Genomic DNA, 20,026 nt, shown 5'->3' with positions numbered 1-20,026 from the left:
CAAATCTTCTGTATCAATAGAAGCCACCCAGGATCTGTAGATCAGCCTTGATTCTAGCTAGACATGTTTTATTTGTCACTTGGGTGACTATTTCAAGAGGGCAGTGACATGCAGGTTGTTCCTTTGTGGGATATTCTTCAGGTCATCGACACCTGCTGAAATGAGATGCAACAGCTATTTTCTGTAATTTTGCCTACTTTTTTCGAATGAAATTGTTGCTTTCCAATCTCTTTATTCAAGATCCTTTTTGGTACACTAACTCACTGCTCTTTCAATCTCTAACAAATCAAGTAGGATTCCAGGAGCTATAAACTGGAACCAAGTTGTTTGCAGTGCAATATGACTGTAGCAAGAATCTTGTCATAATGAGCCAATCAATCAGTTTCATGAATTTTTCTGGTACTCTATCTACTCCCATTGCTTTCCAAATTTCATTGCTGGCTAGAGTCAAACAGCGTTTGGCTCTACAATGTAATGTTTACCAGTCTTTTCAGAAGGTTTGTGATATCCTAGCTTTGCAGATGACAACTAGGTTTTACAACATAGTCTTTGTATCTTGATCTCTAAAAGTCTTGGTATGCAGCAAGTTTAGTTGATTTTCCGGTTTTTTTTTTTTTTTTTTTTTTTTTTTTTTTTTTTTTTTTTTTTTTTTTACCAGCATATACAGGTTTCTATTATCAGATTGTGCTGTTGTTGTTTATATATTGTCAGCAAAGGGTTTTCCTGTATTGCTGTCTATCATATCTTACAATGCTGATGCTGTTTTTGCAGCTCCTTAAACTTCATCAGACTCTTTGATGCTTAATTTAATTTTAAGCAGCTATACTAATGGCAGTTGGCAACATTCATTTCTTTTGCTTGTGTTCTGTTACAGCCCAGGACTGAAACATCACTGCAGTTCTATATGCTTTTCTCTTTAGAAAAACATACCTCCATGCTTTTCTCTTTAGAAGATCGATCCTCTGGTCCGTAAGAATGGGGTGGAGTAATCCAATTTGTCTTCATTGAATTGCCAAGAATTTGTTTGGTACCTAGTTGTCAATTTAATCTTTTGTTCATCTTTACCAGTTCATTGCTGAAGATATTTTGGATCACGTGTAAGCTCCTTGCTGCACTACACAGTCTGACAGCAATGATATCTCCCTTGAAAACGTCAGCAGGGAGTCATTTGGGGGATTTCAGCCCTTTCATCTCTTGAATATTAGGTGAAGCTGTGCCATGGTTTGTCCAGTGCTGTAGGAAAAGGGAATGTGGTTGGCCACAAGTAAAGGAGACATGCTAATAAAGTAAAAGTAGTAAGACTGGATTCTTTACTGCATAATTTTACCAATATCATGGTTGCTTTTCTGTCAATGAAATACATCCAAAATTTGTTTATATGCATTTTTGTTGCGTTTTTACGAGTCAGGCAAACATTTCGGTGGTGGGGGGGGGGGGCTTGATACGGCCTTGGTTTTAGGTTTAACTTTTTATTTCGTTGAGCCTATTGCTACTTTCAATGATTTTTTTTTTTTTTAATTGAGTATTTAGCTGTAAATGGTAGCGCCAGGTAGCACAAACTATTTCCAGTTGCAAAAATAATGGTAAAATAGTCTCTAAGGTTTTGGTCTTTACAACTATTGTCCAGTTAAACTATTGTTGTAAATAATAATTGTGGAAATAATAAAGATTAGGCAGCGTTTAATGGACTTTCTGATATCAAAGGACTTTGGCTATCCATACTAACTCCTTTCATAAATACAGTTACTATCGATAGCCAATAACCATTCGATTAAGGAAAAAACAAAATTGAGTCCTTGAGCATGCTAATAAGAAATAAAATAGATAATTGGCTCTTGATACAAATTTAATAGAACCATAGTTTGTAACCTTACGTTCCAGTTTTTCATTTGCCATGTTTGGTACCATGTGCTAAATTTAGTTTACTTGCAATGTTTATTATTTGCAGATGACATAGTATTGATCGCGAAATCGGCTCCGGATTTGCAAAAGATGTTAGAGATTTTGGAAAGTTATTTGGGAAGAAAAGAAAATTAGTTTTAAATATTGATAAACCAGTTATATTAGTTTTTGGAAGAGAGAAAGTTTTATTTTTAATAGAAAGAGAGGAAAGTTGTTAAAAATTTAATTTTTTGGGGCTATAAGTTTGCAACTTCAGGGATAAGGATTGACCAGGTGCAAATTGCGAGTTGGAAAGGTCAGAAGTTTTCATGGGGGATATTCAAGAGCCCCTTAGACAACTAGGACCAGCAGATATTGTTACTCAATATAATTTCTTAGACGAAAGTAAGGCCGGCTGTGAATTATGGTGGGGAAGTTTGGGGTTTTGAAAAAGGGGATTAATTGAAAGAATATATTTATGACATATCAAGAGACTTCTTGGACTGTGTGGAAAATTTAATACCTTGGTGTCAAATGAGATATGGGGAGCAAAGTTGGAGCCAATTTTCACAAATCACTGAAAACTGAAAAATGCGTCTTATATTACCATAAAGGCAAAGATATATTTTAATTATGAAGGGTTGCCAAGTTAAAGAACCAAGGACATCAAAATAAAAATATTTGTGTATTCTGGAACCATCTTAGGTCTATTCAGAACCGTTCAGATTTTCTTTTGGTTGTTTGAAAATTTTGAAATTTTTAGGGCTGTGCAATATTTTGCTAGTTTTAACATTTAGAGCTTTGAAAATTTATTAACAAATCCCCAAATTAATGAACAAAATTAATGAACAAATCCCCATGTTATTTAAATTCCACAGCGCTCTTTGTCTATAAAAATTCAAAAACTAACAATGTTTTGATTCCCAAGGATAACTATACCATCTTAAGCTGTTTGGAATATGTTTTTAACTTCTCTTTTTTGTCCAACTACAAAAAATTGCATAACTGTTGGAGACATTTTTTCGGTAGAAATTGAATTCCTAATTTTATTTCTGATTTTTGAAGATATGTAGAGGGGTGTGTAAGTTTCCACTTCAGCAATTCAAGCAATCAGATTCCATTTTCACTATCTTCAGTACTTCAACAATAGTGTATTTGAATAAATTTAATAATAACAAATATATTTTTTCAGTGGTATTAAGTTGGACTTTTATAGATGCGATTCTCTTATTTGCTATAACATACCCTGATAATTGCTATTAATATAAAATGAATTTGGCTCTATAGCAGGGAACACCTCTTTCCAATATAACATTACCTTACATAATTACCGAAATGCTTTTGTTTTGTTTAACTTGTCTCAGAGTCAAATACAGTTTGTATTCATGAGCATTGCTCTTCTTTTCCAGATACGTTAGAAGATTTGGACTTGGAGTCTTTTGGTAAGAAAAAGAAAAAATCAAAGAAAAAAATTACCATTCAAGAATTAGAAGCCGATGAAAAAGAAGATGCCGCTAAAGGAGGACCATTTGAAGAGGTATCCTTTTTTCCTCGAAAGCCATTTGCTAACAGCTAATGAGAGGTCTTCTCTCAGTGTCCTTTCCCTCCTCCAGTAATCTTCTCGGGCTACCTAGGGGACCTAGGAAAGCCATTTGCTAACAGTTAATGAGAGGTCTTCTCCCAGTCTCCTCCCCCCTCCAGTAATCTTCTCGGGCCACCTAGGGGACGTCATGGGAGTCCTTTTTTTATTTCCTCTTCAGACATGGAGTGTTGTATAGATTAAGAGTGTTGTATGTTGTTTGTGATTCTTGTTGGTTTATACACAAGTAGTCCACAAGTGTAAGTTGTTTGTGATTCTTGTTGGTTTATACACAAGTGGAATATAAGGTTTGAACCAAATCTATTTGTTGCAGAAAAGTTTTTGTCTTTGAGGAAAATTTTAGTGGGTATCAGATGTTTTTCTGGAGGAAGTGCCAAAAACTTATTCTGTGTCATGATTCTTTTTTTCTTTTCTGGGGTGGATCCTACAAAATAGTCTTGTTGGGTGGAATGTACTCCTTTGCTGCTTTGCCTTGCGCATAAATATGAATAACGATAAAATAAAAGTTCAAAATAGGGATAAAATCCTTTTTAATAGAAATTCACAAAATATACCAGATATTTCGGTCGCATATACAGTGACCGTCATCAGTATATGTGACCAAAATATCTGGTATTTTTTGTGAATTTCTATACACTGTCTATTAAAAAGTATTTTATCCCTATTTTGAACTTTTATTTTATCGTCATGGGAAGGCAGTGTGGTCTCCGAAATTATCTACGTCATAAATATCCATCTTAATCACAAATCCCCTGCAAAGGCTCCCTGGCCTGTTAAACAGGGTTGTTTTAAAACGGGGAGAAAGAAATAAAACACCTGAGCAATTTGAGAAATGAATAACGTTCTGGGAAAAACGAGCTGGACTCTCCAGTGGATGAGAGTGTGATGCAAGTCTCAATTCAACAAAAATGTGAAGTATCAAGTATCCGTAATATTTCGGGAACGGCTGGGAGGATGGCGTTGAATTCCAAATATATTTAAGAATATCTTTTCTTTTAATTATGATGTTGGAAAATAAAAAAACCTCTGCAAAAAAAAAAATCTTGAATTGATGTGATTTCCAGGAATTATTATCATTATATATTAAACATTCAGTTTATTTTCATTAGTTCTTTCCGGTTATCTTGATTATTAGAGCGATTTATTTTTTATTAATCTTCGATGTTTAGAAAAATTAAAGCAAACTGTTCAAAATACATATAGTTTCCAATAAATTGCAAATGACGCTTTTAGCCTTTAAATGACGCTGGAATAGCCTCTAGACGGTTTGCTACGGGGGGGGGGGGGCCAGTAGCCAAACTTCTGTTTGTAGTAATTTCTGTTCGTCTTAAGTTTAACTTGGGTACTCATTTTAATTTTTACTCGTTCCAGCATTTATTGATTCCGTTATCTTTATAGTTAGTTATCTTCTTTTAGGATTTTAGTATCTGTCATCTTTATATTTGATGTGAGTATTGTAATTTCTGATTGTTTTGGGTTTCATTTATTTTTAAATAGTAACTTCTGGTCGTTTAAAGCTTCAATTATTATAGGACTTAATTTCTGTTTGTCTTAAGTTTTAATATGGCTGTTTGTTTTTCTTTGAAAAACCTCTTATTGGAAAGTTTTGCCCTTTTTTTAATTAAATTCGAAGAAACGCGTTGTATCAATGGGTGAAACCTCAATACGGGTATGGGAATTTATATTTATAATAATCCCTCTCACAATGCGCACGAAATTCTGTAGTAAAACTACTATTAAAAATATATTGCACAAAAATAACTGCTGATTGAAACCTTTTACTAATCGAAATTCAAATCAATCATATAATTCCTAATTTTAACTAATATTAGAACTAAGCCAATTAAAAACAAACAGATATTAATTGAAAAAAAAATGTTTTTCAAAAAGAAGTTTTTCATAGAAATGTAAAGAGCTACATTAAAATCTAAGATGAGAACAAAAAGTCCTATGATAATTCAAACTAGAACGAACATAAATTAATGTCAATAAATAAATGATTCCAAAACAAACAGAAATGAAAATAAAGAATCATGTGAGGCACGAAGATAACAGACACTACTATAGCTGAATGAATGAATTCTGAAAAAAATAGAAATTAAAATGAATTATCAAGTCAAACTTAAAACGAACCGGAATTGCTAGAAACAAAAGTAAGACTAGTGCCATCTACATCTTCTAAAGGCCAGAGCGTAATTTGAAATTTGCCGAAAACGATTTCAGTTTTGAAAAGTAGGTTTTTATTTGTCACTACATCAACAAAAAATTAATATTACAAGGCTCGTTATGGTTTACGAATAAGATTGGTGCTATCTCATTCCCCTCTTTGTCCATTTAAACGGTTTGGGCGTCATTTACGTTTTATGAAAAACGTAATATATTTTGAGCCATGTGGTTTTTGTTTGCCAAAACAAAATAGACAGATTGTTTAATATATAATGATATCAATTCCTGGAAGTCTTAGCAATTTTTGACTGTTCGATGTTATGATTATAGTAGGGAAAGTGTTTATTGTTCACCAAAGCGCAAATGACGTTCTGGCCTTAAGAAGGTTAAGGGGGGGGGGGTCCTACTCCTGGTTTTGGTTATTTCTGTTCGTTTTAAGGTTGACTTGATTATTTATTTTAATTTCTATTCGTTTTAGGATTTAGTTATTCATCTATAGCAGTTTGTTCATCTTCATGTTTGATATTCATTTTAATCTCTGTTCGTTTTTTGTTTCGTTTATTCATTGATAGTGGTTTCTATTCGTCTTAAGTCTGAATTATTGTTTCACTTCATTTTTGCTCATCTTTAATTTTACTAGTGTCCTTTACTTTCCTTTGAAAAACTTCTTTTTTAAAGCATTTTCAGTTTTCAGATCAGTGGCAAGGAAAATATTATTGCAGAAGCTAGGACAGTTTTTTAGTTCTAAAAAGTGCTTGCTTGCCATCAATCAATTGACTATAGAAAAATAGTAAAATATAGCTAAATATGAATTTTGAGGAGGAACTATCTCAAATATTCCGTAAGTGGAATAAAAACCTTAAACTGAACATCAAAATAAAAAATAAGCAATTTATCTCACTACTCAATTTAAGTTGCTTCCTTTTTACAACATTTTTGATTGATGGTTTCACGAGGTCCGGGCTTATAGCTTTCTAATTCATTAGGCTTACAATTGAAAGTGACGAGTACTGTATAAAAAACGAGAAACTTTTTTTGTATACATTTGTGTTCTTTTTAGTTTATTATGTATTTATTTCTTGCATCTTGCAGGCAATTGAAGAGGTCCCCGAAACAGCCGATATGGACTTAGATTTAGACTTCAGTAAAATGAAGAAGAAGGCAAAGAAGAGCAAAAAGGATTTGAAAGCCGTACTTGAAGATATTGAGGGATCAGAGCAGGCAGGCGGTGAGTTTTTAATAATATTTTTTTTTTCTTTTTTTTTTTTTTTTTTTTCTTTTTGTATTTCTACTGCTAAACCTTGCTGTCGGTCGGTAGTCTGATTCAATCTATAGGGATTTTATTTTGACATTGCTATAGCTGAAGGCTTTAGGTTTTGAAAGATACCCTCTCTAATTTTTTTGTTGATTGAATTAAATTCATTTACTTTGAAAATTATCATTCGTAATCAAATATGGTTTTGAAAACATCACCACTGGGGTTGCCACTAGTCCTAAATAGATTTATATGATAAATTGTCCGAAAATCACAAAACTAATATTTCAAAGGAGTCTGGTGTTCGAGTTCGTGCTTCAACCTCATCAGTATGGAAATATATTGATGAGCTCCATTAATTCGTCATCCCCAACCTCACCAATATATTACGCCTGGTTTGAATTAAAACAATCTTAACACTCAAACTCGCTCTCACTTTCTCCTCTGCCTCATAGATGAGTATAGTAGAAGGTCAATATGCACAGCTTTGTGAAATAAGAATGATCTGAGACAGATAATTATGATGGATTGTGTAGCTTGAGGGTCTCAAATAGATTAGAGCCTGAGTCTAATTTTGTAGAAACTTATACCTACAAACATTTCTTTTTAAAAAAAAAGAGGGGGGGGGGAAGAAGGCAAAGAATACGACATTGGACTTTAAGGTCCCTACTGGCGGTGTTGATCTCCATTTCATGGCCATTCAGCCCGGAAGTTCAATTGGGCGTTGCGGGCCAGGTATCCTGTGTTTTCGCACATTCTTGCTGTTTGCCTTACCCAAATTTCTCCTGGGACCCATTTAGAGTTGGATCGACTCTGGCACCGCTGAGCAGAGTCACGCTACTGGCCCCTGTTCCAAACCAAATAATCTTGTCAATTATAAATGAAAAAGGCCTCTATATGCAGCTATGAAGCATTGGTAGTTGTGGGTGCCAATTAAGAAAACAAGGGTTGAAAAATCAGCCAAAAACAAATGGTACCAACCAGTTTAAGAATTGTAGCTTTCTTTTGAACGTGTAGTTATCTTTGGGAATGAACCGATTGTTCATGTCTGAATTTTTATGGCGGAAAAACGTTTTCAGATGTAACTGATGATTTTCACCGCTCAACGTGGCAACACTGACGAAAATGTGGTACTGCCCTATAAATTTTATAATTTTGAAACAACTAAAAGAAAAATCTTATAAAATCGCCGTTTTCAGGTATGGAAAAACCTAAGATGGGCTCAGAAGTGAAAGAAGCTGGGTTTCTGGTTTTACTGGCACTTAAATAAGGCTCAAAGATATCAAAAAAATAGATCGGGCTTGAAAAGAAGGACTGACTAAAATCGAGTTGAATTTTTCGAGTTTGTTGATCTTTTGCATCTCTTCGGAAACTATATTACCTAGCAGCTTTTTTACTTTCGTCCGTGTACTTCTGATAACGTATTGAAATAAAAATTGTGGTTTCCTTTCATTTCTTTTTTATCAGTATTACTTTTATTATTCCTGTAATATGTAATTGTTAATTACTATGGGACTATGATAGTTCAAAGAAAATCCAGAAAAAAAACTGCAGTCAACTCTGACCAATGGGTGGCAGTTTAGATCACTTATTTTAGTCAGGATATTGGTTCGCGGAAATTGTGAGCAGAACTACTAGGGATAGACGTATGTGAAAGGGGTTGAATGATTAAAATCCTAAGAAATAATTGTCACATTGACTCAATAATGCCGGTAAGTTCATGCGGGTCGATATGCGGCAATGATTGCATTTTCTGTGCAATTGGGTAAACATATTTTGTTTATCTTATCATATTATGGCTTTGTAATAATGATTCTGAATTTAGTTTTGGCACAGTTTTATTGATTTTTTTTCTCTTTTTGTTACTTTCTTAATCATGATCTATGTGTCTTTCATGTTAAAATGTAGGTATATATATGTTTTGTTGATAGATTTGAAATTAGGGTCTTGTGCATATTGAAGGATTGATAGGAAAGTTTAGTGAAGGTCTGGGGGATGAAGTCTTTTAAATTTTTGAGTTTTAGCACGGATTCTCGTTGTCTAGTTGTGTGGGGATAGCGAACCAGAACAAAGCACAGAAATTAAGTGATAATTTTATTTATTTTATTTTGTATTATTATTTTTTAGTCGACCGAATATGGCACGGAAGAAAAGATTTACCAAATGTTTGGTAAAGAGTCTGGGATAAAGATTTTAAGTTTCGAATATTTACCAAACCAGAGTGATAAACGATTGTAAAAATCTGTAGAATTTGGTCTCTATTTTAGCTTATTGTAATTGTCATAACTCTATGATAACGTTTCTCACAGACTACTAAGAATTTAATATAGACTAGTTTATTAAGTCTAAAGATTACAGAGCTATCTGTGAAACACATAAGGTTTGGGTGCTAATTTGATAAATGTTTAGCTGATTGTAACACACATAAACAGTTCCCAATCTTTTGCATGTAAAGAACTTTCCAAGAATTAATTTGTTTTTTAATACTTCACTCAATCTGACCAACGTTGTTTCTTTCCGTCGGGTTGTTTTTACTTATAATTGTTAACAAATAATTTTGATTCGAACGCGAAAACGCGCTTGATGGTCGAAATCATGTCTTAGTTTTTGCTGGATAACCTTTAATTCCCTTCACTATGCGATAAATAATTTAAAAAAATTTTGCAGTTGAAACCATTATTCCTGCTGAAGAAAAAGAGTATACATATGATGATTTACTAGAGCGATTTTATAAAACTTTAAAAGAAAAGAATCCTGAGATGGTAACTGGCGAAAAGAAGAAAGTGATGATGAAACCACCCCAAGTTGTCCGAGTGGGTGCCAAAAAAACCTCCTTTGTCAATTTTTCAGACATATGCAAATTATTGCATCGATCACAAAAACATGTTTTGGATTTTTTATTGGCTGAGTTGGGAACTCAAGGCTCCATTGATGGAACTAATCAGCTCATCATTAAAGGTAAGCAAGCTAAATAATTTTAATTCTCGTCAAATTAATAATCTACACAGAATTCGTAGCAAAATACTCAAATACCGCAAAAAAAAATATTTCCTATGTGAAGTATCTGTGTAAATACTGGTCTAACTATTATTGGAAAGCAATTGTGAAGACACAATGAAAAAAAAATTGCGAAGCAGAAAATAAAATTGTAAAGAACGTCAGAGGAATCAGTGTTAATAGTGAAGAATCCGAAAAAAAAATGTTTCCGTTGATGATAGCGAACGATATACTTGAATGGGAATGTGGCCTTATGTGATGGCTAAGCATTAAGAAAGAAAACCTAATGCATTATCACGATCGATACAGTAGCGTCGACTAAATAAAGATTCACGAATTTCTCTTGGAATTTTCTTCCCGGACGTTTTTAGCGGGGTGCGTAACACTAGCGAGGCCCTTTTGAAGGGCTGAAAATGATTGACCAACCCCTCCCCTGTGGAGGACCTTCTCCGTCCCAAGTCACCCCCTTAACCTAACATAGTATTGGATCAAAATTTGAGGCATGCATTTCCTTCGGAAGGATCAAACCGTCGAATAAATGTGCCTGCAGGAGGTACGTGAGGGCTTGCATTTGGTCGATTTTTCACAGAAACGATTTTTTTAAGGAAAAATAGGCATATCCAACGCTGTTGAAAACAGAATTTTGCAGTGAAAAGAAATATATATGATCGGAAGCACAAATTTGGGTATTCATCCTTCTCGTCCTCAACCGCCAGTTTTTTTTTATGGAGGGTACATATGCTATACCTTTTTTAAGCTGGAATCACGTAAGGACTGTCAATCCTAGTGCAAAAAGGGGCCCGAAGTAACTCAGTGCAAAATCCTGGAACTAACAAAGCCAGTGCAAGCCTTGAAAGCAGAAAAAAAAAATCGTGATCTGGTACAAAAACGAACCCAGTCCTTTGTCTGTTAAAACGAGTTAAGGCCGGATTCAAGGCAATAATTAGGAAGCTCCTGGATTAGTGCAAAAACGAGCAAACTCCAAGTTGCCGACTCGGTGCAAAACAAGATAATTCCTGACTTGTAAAAATGAGTCCAAGCTGTAGAATGTCAATGACATGTTGCAAAAACAATCTGTGTCTTGCTCACTACTCCTTAGTTGTGACTTCGAGGCAAAGCGAGTCAAGTCCTGAATCGCTGAAAAAAATGAGCAAAGTCTAACTGCAGGATTTTGGTGTTTTGCTCCAAAGAAGAGCGTCAAGTCCTCAATTGGCGTAAAAATGGTTAAGTCCTGATTTGATGCAAATACTAGCTAAACCCTGATTCGGTGCTAAAACAAGTCCTAGTTGCGCATTGACTCGGTAAGCATTAGGAATCGGGTATGTTTTAGCTTGTTTGAACTGGAATTATCCATTTTCTTAATCCATATGGTTAGAGAACCAAATTAGGCCACTGCCACCCCTACTCCTCTCCCTCCACCAAGTGCCCACTTTTTAGCAGAAAAATAGGTAATTTACCCTTTGTTTGAAGTGGAATCGGTCTAGGATACTTTATCTGATCGCCGGGGACCACAGTGAGCTTGTCCTCCCTTTGTCACCTCACCCTGACACTGCTGTTAAATTTATATCAATAGTTTAGGCATGTGGTGATTTACCTTAACCTTGAATCGTGCTAAGATTTTGAATGTGCACGGTTACATAACCGAAGTTGGCCCGTGGCCCCTCTAACACTCCCAAATCTCAGTCCATTACCATCTTTAGCAGAAAGCTTTGTTCGAACCTGAACCATACAATTAGATAAGTTTGGAGACCACACTGCCTTTCCATGACGATAAATAAAAATTCAAATAGGGATAAAATCCTTTTAATAGACAGTGTTTCACAAACAGTGATAGAAATTCACAAAAATACCAGATATTTCGGTCACATATGCAGTGGCCGTCACCAGTTGTTTTACTACTGATGAAGGTCACTGCATATGTGACCGAAATATCTGGTATTTTTGTGAATTTCTATCACTGTTTGTAAAACACTGTCGATTAAAAGGATTTTATTCTTATTTGAACTTTTATTTAGAACCATACACTAATTTCCAACCTGTAAGTTCAAGGCACAATGTTGGCCTTTGGCTCCTCCATTACCGCATCCCGTCGCCAAGACTTCAGTAGAAAGGAAACTTTTTTTTTTTTTTTTTTTTTTTTTTTTTTTTACTGGCTTGAAACTTGCACGGCAAATGCCTATTCTGCGACTTGTGTATGAAAATGCTCTGCTCCTAGAGGGCTAGAATGCATTTCTTTCTCTTTTTTTGCTATAAAATAAAAAAATCATATTTTATATTGATGAATTTATAACTAATCGTAAAACACACAAACAGTCCCCACTCGTTCGCATCTAATGAACTTTGCAAGAATCTTTTATATTTTTTTGTTTTCAATACCTTGCTCAATCTGACCAACGTTGTTTCTTTTCGTTGGGGATTTTTAAACAACCAACCTAGTTCGTTAATATGCAATAAATTATCATTAGTAGTTCCTTCCTGTAAATACATTCACCTCAAATAAATAGATAATCAAGTGGCGAATTATTGATTGATTCGTTGATCCAAAAATTGGCTTAAGCCAACTAAGCGGATTGCTTCAAAAATTGCCGATTGACATTTTATTAGTTTTTTTTTAGGTATCAGTTTTCTATAATTTTAAATGAAATGAAATCAAAAGGAAAAATCATGTTTTTTAACATAAATTTTTTGTTTGATTGTTTTGTTTGATTGTTTTGGAATTTAATAAGTTCTACTTTTATTCATTTTACTTCCTATTTGTTTGTTGTCTGTTTAATTAATAATTTATATATATATATATATATATATATATATATATATATATATATATATATATATATATATATATATATATATATATATATATATATATATATATATATTTAATTAGCCCTTCATTTTTTTTTTTTTCACTTCCTGTTTTATGGACTCGTCCCCCCCCCCCCATAAAAAAAATGTTGAGACTTAACTGTTTTTCCTGTATTTTCTATATGTTTGGCCTATTCTTTTCTTTTAAACTGCCCCTCTTTAAAGTGAAATCAGGCAACCATACCTGTATGGATAAGGTTTTTAGTCTTTACTCCAAAGCAGGTTTTGTGCGTTAATTTGTATGGGAAAATTTCGGCAGCCTAGAGTAAAAATGGAAAAAAAGCTGGTCAAAGCTAACTTTGTCGAGCAACTCCAACGATTTAAATTGTTTAATAATGAGATAATTTTAGGTTTCTGGGGCTATCTAGAGTTGTATAGAGTTGAAATAGGAACAGAGCCCGTGTTTTTAGTTCTGATATAACAAGATTAACTGCCAATTTTTACTAAAATAAAAACATAAGGTTAGATAATGTATTAACGAAAAACCACAATGATCAACAAAATAGACACAATCTGCTGTAATAAAGAAAAAACCCGTTGGCCTTGTAAGGCTTGCAGCAACTTATGGTAACAGAAAAATAATATTCATACGAAATTGAAAGAAAACAACAAATATGAAAAAAAAACAAATACGTCAATATCAACTTACTAACTAACCATCTTTACTTATTAAAAATATATGCTACTAATGTTCGAGATTGAATTTGAAAGTCGTCAAGAAAGAGCAAGTCCGTGATGTTTGCTGATGCTGTCAAGATTCCATAAATTTCATCTGAAAAAGCTCTTAAATGCCCTAACGTCGTAGTACTGTCACGAAAGTGTTGTTTTCACAGAGATACTACTTCATTCACTTTGCTTTTACTGATAACCCCTCCCATCCGTGATCATTCGATCCCTGTAATTTTTGAATCTTGCACTAATACTTGTAGGTATGTATTTTATCATATTATACTGTCTGTTAAAAAAAAATATAATGTACACAGTTGCTTTAGCAATTGAACCCTTTCTAGTTGGTTATGCCCAAGAGCCGTCATTTCGAGTCGCGAATATACGAGTAAAAAGTTATTTTATTCGCTCTTTTCCTATCAAAAAGACTGGAAGCGGGCGTGTTTGTGGCTTTTAGTTTACTGAAGTGACAGTGAGTCATTTTTAGATTTTTACCCGTGTTATGTCACTGTTATATGCACTTGAGCATGTGGGATTATATACCATAGAATTGTCCCTGTAAATGGATGGGGGGGGGGGGTTAAAGCTTAAAATCTGTTCTTACCCAAAAATCCAAATTTTGCACATTTAACGGGGTTTTTAGATCTTATTTGAGAGAGGAGTCCTTGGTCGGATAATTAAAGGAATCCGTCCCCCCCCCCTTTTTCAAAAATTAGGTCATTTGAACAATATTAGGTACGTACTATGATCATCACTATAATCAGAAGCCAATTAGAATCAATTTTTCGTGGTATTGTTTATTGTGTACTCACGATCAGTCAAGTTCTGTACATGATGAAAAAGGAAATATCATAAGTGCTTCTTTGTATGTTTATTGTCTTTTGAAAGATCCTCTTTAGCTTTTTAACTGGTCTTTTAAATGTAAAATAAAAGCCATAATTAATGCGTTGGTTCGAATATAACCCCGAACGGGGTTAAATATATGTGTTAATACACATTATTTTTTCCGTCTGCAAATTACTTTCAGTATTTTAGGCTGTTCGAATTGGTAATACTATTTGCATGCCACTTCATTCTTTAGGTTTGGACTGGAAATTTATACCCCCCCCCCCTTTTCCCATGGGTCAGGTGTACCTGTAACTCAATATTTTGTTCGTCTCCTAAGCAATCCATTGTATGTATACTTTGGTATTGTTTGGTATACTTTGGTATAGTATCGTTAATATTTTTTCAGGTAAATTCACACAGAAACAAGTCGAAAACGTGTTACGTCGATATGTAAAAGAGTATGTCAGCTGTAAGACTTGCCGATCATTGAATACAACGCTTCAGAAAGATAGTCGCCTTCACTTTCTCCAATGCGAGGCCTGCAATTCTCGTTGTTCTGTTGTTAGTATCAAGGCTGGCTTCCAGGCTGTAACTTCTAAGCGTGCTGCTGCCAGAGCAAAAGAATCATAGGTTTTGAAGTTGTATTATTATTTTTTATTTCTTTTTCGAGCCGATTAAAGGTTTTTGACTGTATATATTGATTCTTTTTTGAAGTTATTGGTATATCAATGTGAGGACGCATTGAACATAAAAAATATATCTGATTGAATCTGGGATGCGGCTTGTATGTCATCTCCTGCGAAAAAGCGATTTTCCTACAGGGCACTGTAATTCTCCTATAAGGGGTTTTCGGTGCAGTTATATTTTTGTCCGACACTATTTTCACGGGTTTTTGGGCTATTTTTTGGAATTCCCATAAATTTGGTTTTATAATAAATTTTACTGTTAAGATTAAGCGAAATAATAGTTACTATTTCCGAATCTGCTTCAAATGGCGGCTCTTCTTCATTTGGCACAGTTTCAAAATACGTCTTTAAATTTCCGGCTAATATGGGCTAGATTTGCACCACCACATCTCTCCCCTGAATAGATTTATTTCCTCGTCAAACCAACAACAGGTATTTTGCATAAACAACAACAGAGAGAGAAAAGACACCAACAACTAATAACACAAATAAGAAAAGAAAAAATGACTGGGAAAAAAGACTAAAATATAAGAAAAATAGAAATCGCGGATTAAAAATCAAGCCCTTCAGTTCGAATAAAAGTCTATTAACTAAGCTATGGTTCCAACTCTTTTCCCTTTTAATTAGAACTCGATCAAGAGTAAGGCCTACTCCATATTCATCCAGTTCAAACTCCGTCACGATACGTTCTCTACAACATACATAATAATCAAAGAAGAAGATTAATACCGGTTTCGACCTTACCACGTAAACAAAAGTCCGCTTTCCCAATACTATTTTACAGAATACCTATTTTACTTCAGTGCCCTGAAATATATTGGGTTAGTCTGTATGATGTTCTGATGTCACATAGTAATCAGAGGCAACACTGTAGCGTTGCCTATAGTAAAGGCCATACGGCTCCAATGTTTTTTTTTTCCCAGAGGCACTTCATATGGAAGGGATCGTCGTATAAACTTCAAAGGGGGCTCATTCGAAAGGAAATCGAGAGTTCTAGGGCCCTTTTTAAGGGTCAAAAGTGACTGGAAGGCAATAACACCCCTTCCACGCCCACCATTTCCCCAAACACATCCAATCAAAATTTTGAGATAGCCATTTGTTCAACATAGTCGATTTCCAGATAGAAATTATGTTTTTGAGGAGGACACTCCCCCTACAGCCCTCAGTGCAAAGGGTTGTAAGTTATGCCCTTGGCGCATATAAGAATTTTATTGAAAGCTTTGTCATATAAGCTTCAAAAAGGGCTCATTCAATTGGAAATTCAAGGGGCTAGTGCCCTTTTTAATAGTTGGAATTGACTGAGAGGGCAACTAACTCCCCTCTCACGCTCATCTTTTCCCCAAACACATCCAATCAAAATTTTCAGAAAGCCATTTTGTTCAACGTAGTTGAAAGTTCTGAAAATTATGTCTTTGACGATGACACATAGACCTAGTTCCTCCCACGGCGTCTGGCGCATAAGGCGACAACGCTGCCTCTCTACCAGGACCTCTGAAGAGCTTGAGACCACAGATCTTCAAAAGAAGTCCTCGCAATATTAGCCTCTTTCTCTAGGGATCGGCCAAGCGTCGTTCTCTGTCGTCCACGTCTTCTAATGCCGGGGGGGGGACCCAACACCAAACATCATACGCAAGGCGAAAAGATTGCTTCGTTGTCAGAAAACTTTTCCGGGGGCGGCGGCGGCCCATGGTTGTCATCTGTGACGTCAAATCAGATCGGAGGCAATTCGTTGTCGATTCGAAAATAATCGTTTTTTTACGGGGACAGGTGATTGGCTTGTCGCCAAACCCTCTTCCTTTCCTGGCTTGGACTAGGCTACTCTCCAATACCCCGGAACTTACACAACCCCCCAGGGCCCGCGGACAGGCGTTGTAAGTTATGCCCTGGGGGCATATATGGTTCTTATGGAAGGGATGTACGTAAAAACTTCAAAGAGGGCTCCATTAATTTCGATTTGAAAGTTCTAGTTCACTTTTTAAGAGTCAAAAGAGATTGGAGGGCACCTAGCCCCCCTCCACGCCCTTTTTTCTTAAACCCATCTGATAAGTACTTAGAGATAGTCATTTTTTAAAAATAGTCAAAGATCACATAACGAAAACTCCGGGGCCGACATAGCCCCCCAGGGCCCGAGGGCAGGCGTTGCAAGTTATGCCCTGGGGGAATATATAGTTCTTATGGAAGGGATGCTCGTAAAAACTTTAGAGAGGGCTCATTAGATTGGAAATTGAAAGTTCTAGTTCAGTTTTTGAGAGTCAAAAGAGATTGGAGGGCAACTATCCCACCCCCCTTTTTCCCGAATGCATCCGATTAAAAATTTTGAAATAGCCATTAAGTTAAAAATTGTTCAAAAGTCAAATAATAACAACTCAGGTGTCGACACAACCCCCAGGGTCCGGGAGCAGGAGTTGTAAGTTATGTCCTGGGGTATACGTGGTTCTTATGAAAAGGATGCTCGTATAAACTTCAGAGAGGGCTCATTTGATTGGAAATTTAATGTTCGAGTTCACTTTTAATAGTCAAAAGAGATCCGTGGGAAACTAGCCCCCCCCCCCCCCACCGCCTTCTTTTTCCAATACCATCTGATGAAAAATTTTAGATAGACATTTTATTTAAAAAAAATAGTTCAAAGGTCGGATAAGAAAAACTCCGGCTTCAATAAAACCCCCTTAGCCCGGGGGAAGGTGTTCTAAGTTATGCCCTGAAGGCATGTACGGTTCTTATGATAAGGATGCTTGTATAAGCTTCATAGAGGGCTCATTTGATTGGAAATTGAAAGTTAACTATTTCACTTTTTAAGAGTCCAGAGATTTAAGGACAACTAGCCCCCCCCCCCCTAACGCCCTTTTTCCCCAAACTCATCCGCTACAAATTTTGAGATAGCCAGTTTAAAAAAAAAATTTCAAAAAATAGATAACAAAATCTCCGGTGTCAACACAACCCCCCAGGGCACGGGGGGTAGGTATTGTAACTGTTGTCCTGGGGGCGTATATGGTTCTTATGAAAGGGATGCTCATATAAACTTCATATATGGCTCATTTGATTAGAAATCGATAGCTCTAGTTCACTTCTTAAGAGTCAAAATAAATCCTAGGGAAACTAGCCCCCTCCCCACACACCCTTTTTCCCCCAAGCCTATCCAATAAATTTTTTTAAATAGTCGTTTCATTAGAAATAGTTCAAAGGTCAGATAAGACCCCCCAGGGCCCGTAGGCAGGCGTTGTAAGTAATGCTCTGGGGGCGTATATGGTTTTTATCGGAGGGATGCTCGTATAGACTTCGGAGAGGGTTCATTTGATTGGAAATTGAAAGTTCTCTTTCACTTTTTAAGAGTCAAAAGAGATCTGAGGGGAACTAGCTCCCTCCCTCCACGCCCTAAATACATCAGATAAAAGTTTTGAGATAGACATTTTGTTAAAAATAGTTCAAAGTTCAGATAACAAAAACTCCGGTGTCGACACAGGGCCCGGGGTGTAGACGTTGCAAGTTATGTCCTGGGGGCATATACGGTTCCTATAGAAGGAATGCTCGTATAAACTTCGGAGAGGGCTCATTTGATTTGAAATTGAAATTTCTAGTTCACTTTAAGCGTCAAAAGATATCGGAGGGTAAACAGCCCTCCCATGCCCTTTTTTCCTAAATGTATCCGATGAAAATTTTGAGATAGCTATTTTGTTAAAAATAGTTCAAAGATTATGCAACAAAAACTCCGGTGTCAACACAGCCCCCCAGGACCTAGGGGTAGCCACTGTAAGTTATGTCGTGGGAAAAAATACGGTTCTTATGGAAGGGATGCTCGTATAAACTTCAAAGAGGGCTCATTTTATTGGAAATTGAAAGATCTAATTCACTTTTTAAGAGTCCAAAGAGATAGGATGGTACCTAGCCCCCCCCCCCCACGCCGTTTTTTCTCAAACCCATCTGATAAGAACTTTGAGATAGTCATTTTTTGAAAATAGTTCAAAGACCATATAACAAAAACTCCGGGGTCGACACAGCCCCCCAGGGCTCGAGGGCAGGCGTTGTACGTTATGCCCTGGGGGAATATATAGTTCTTATGGAAGGGATGCTCGTAAAAACTTCAGAGAGGGCTCATTTGATTGGAAATTGAAAGTTCTAGTTCAGTTTTGAGAGTCAAAAGAGATTGGAGGGCAACTAGCCCCCACCACGCCCTTTTTTCCCGAATGTATCCGATAAAATTTTTTAGATAGCCATTAAGATAAAAATTGTTCAAAAGTCAGATAACAAAAACTCAGGTATCGACACATCCCCCCGGGGGCAGGCGTTGTAAGTTATGCCCTAGGGCATATATGGTTCTTATGGAAGGGATGCTCGTATAAACTTCAAAGAGGGCTCATTTTATTGGAAATTGAAAGATCTAATTCACTTTTTAAGAGTCCAAAGAGATAGGATGGTACCTTGCCCCCCCCTCCCCGCCGTTTTTTTCTCAAACCCATCTGATAAGAACTTTGAGATAGTCATTTTTTGAAAATAGTTCAAAGACCATATAACAAAAACTCCAGGGTCGACACAGCCCCCCAGGGCCCGAGGGCAGGCGTTGTACTTTATGCCCTGGGGAAATATATGGTTCTTATGGAAGGCATGTTCGTAAAAACTTCATAGAGGGCTCATTTGATTGGAAATTGAAAGTTCTAGTTCAGTTTTGAGAGTCAAAAGAGATTGGAGGGCAACTAGCCCCCACCACCCCCTTTTTTCCTGAATGTATCCGATTAAAATTTTTTTAATAGCCACTAAGTTAAAAATTGTTCAAAAGTCAGATAACAAAAACTCAGGTGTCGACACAGCGCCCCAGGGCCCGAGGCAGGCGTTGTAAGTTATGCCCTAGGGCATATATGGTTCTTATGAAAGGGATGCTCGTATAAACTTCAGAGAGGGCTCATTTGATTGGAAATTGAAAGTTCGAGTTCGCTTTTTAATAGTCAAAAGAGATCCGAGGGCAACTAATCCCCACCCCACGCCTTCTTTTTCCAAACCCATCTGATGAAAATTTTGAGATAGACATTTTGTTCAAAAACAGAATAGTTCAAATGTCGGGTAAGAAAACACTCCGGCGTCATTACAACC

General features: G+C 36.0%; 1 protein-coding gene across 2 annotated transcripts in view; it reads left to right on the top strand.

Annotated features, from left to right (window-relative positions):
- eIF2beta (eukaryotic translation initiation factor 2 subunit beta) overlaps window positions 1-14,951 on the top strand; it is a 45,018-nt gene extending 30,067 nt beyond the window's left edge. For both annotated transcript variants that reach the window (XM_089087500.1, XM_089087502.1), the window contains exons 3-6: window positions 3,291-3,418; window positions 6,740-6,875; window positions 9,570-9,860; window positions 14,665-14,951. In XM_089087500.1, coding sequence (XP_088943626.1) covers window positions 3,291-3,418; window positions 6,740-6,875; window positions 9,570-9,860; window positions 14,665-14,888 — 779 coding nt within the window. In that variant the 3' untranslated portion in view covers window positions 14,889-14,951. The remainder of the gene's footprint in view (window positions 1-3,290; window positions 3,419-6,739; window positions 6,876-9,569; window positions 9,861-14,664) is intronic.
- Window positions 14,952-20,026: the final 5,075 nt, after the last annotated feature.

This window comes from Artemia sp. Qi Xiang Cuo, chromosome 4 (assembly GCF_049724085.1).
Source record: "Artemia sp. Qi Xiang Cuo chromosome 4, ASM4972408v1, whole genome shotgun sequence".
NCBI lineage: Eukaryota > Metazoa > Arthropoda > Branchiopoda > Anostraca > Artemiidae > Artemia > Artemia sp. Qi Xiang Cuo.
The sequence above is the reverse complement of the archived record's forward strand: the minus strand, read 5'-3'. Positions and strand labels throughout refer to the sequence as shown.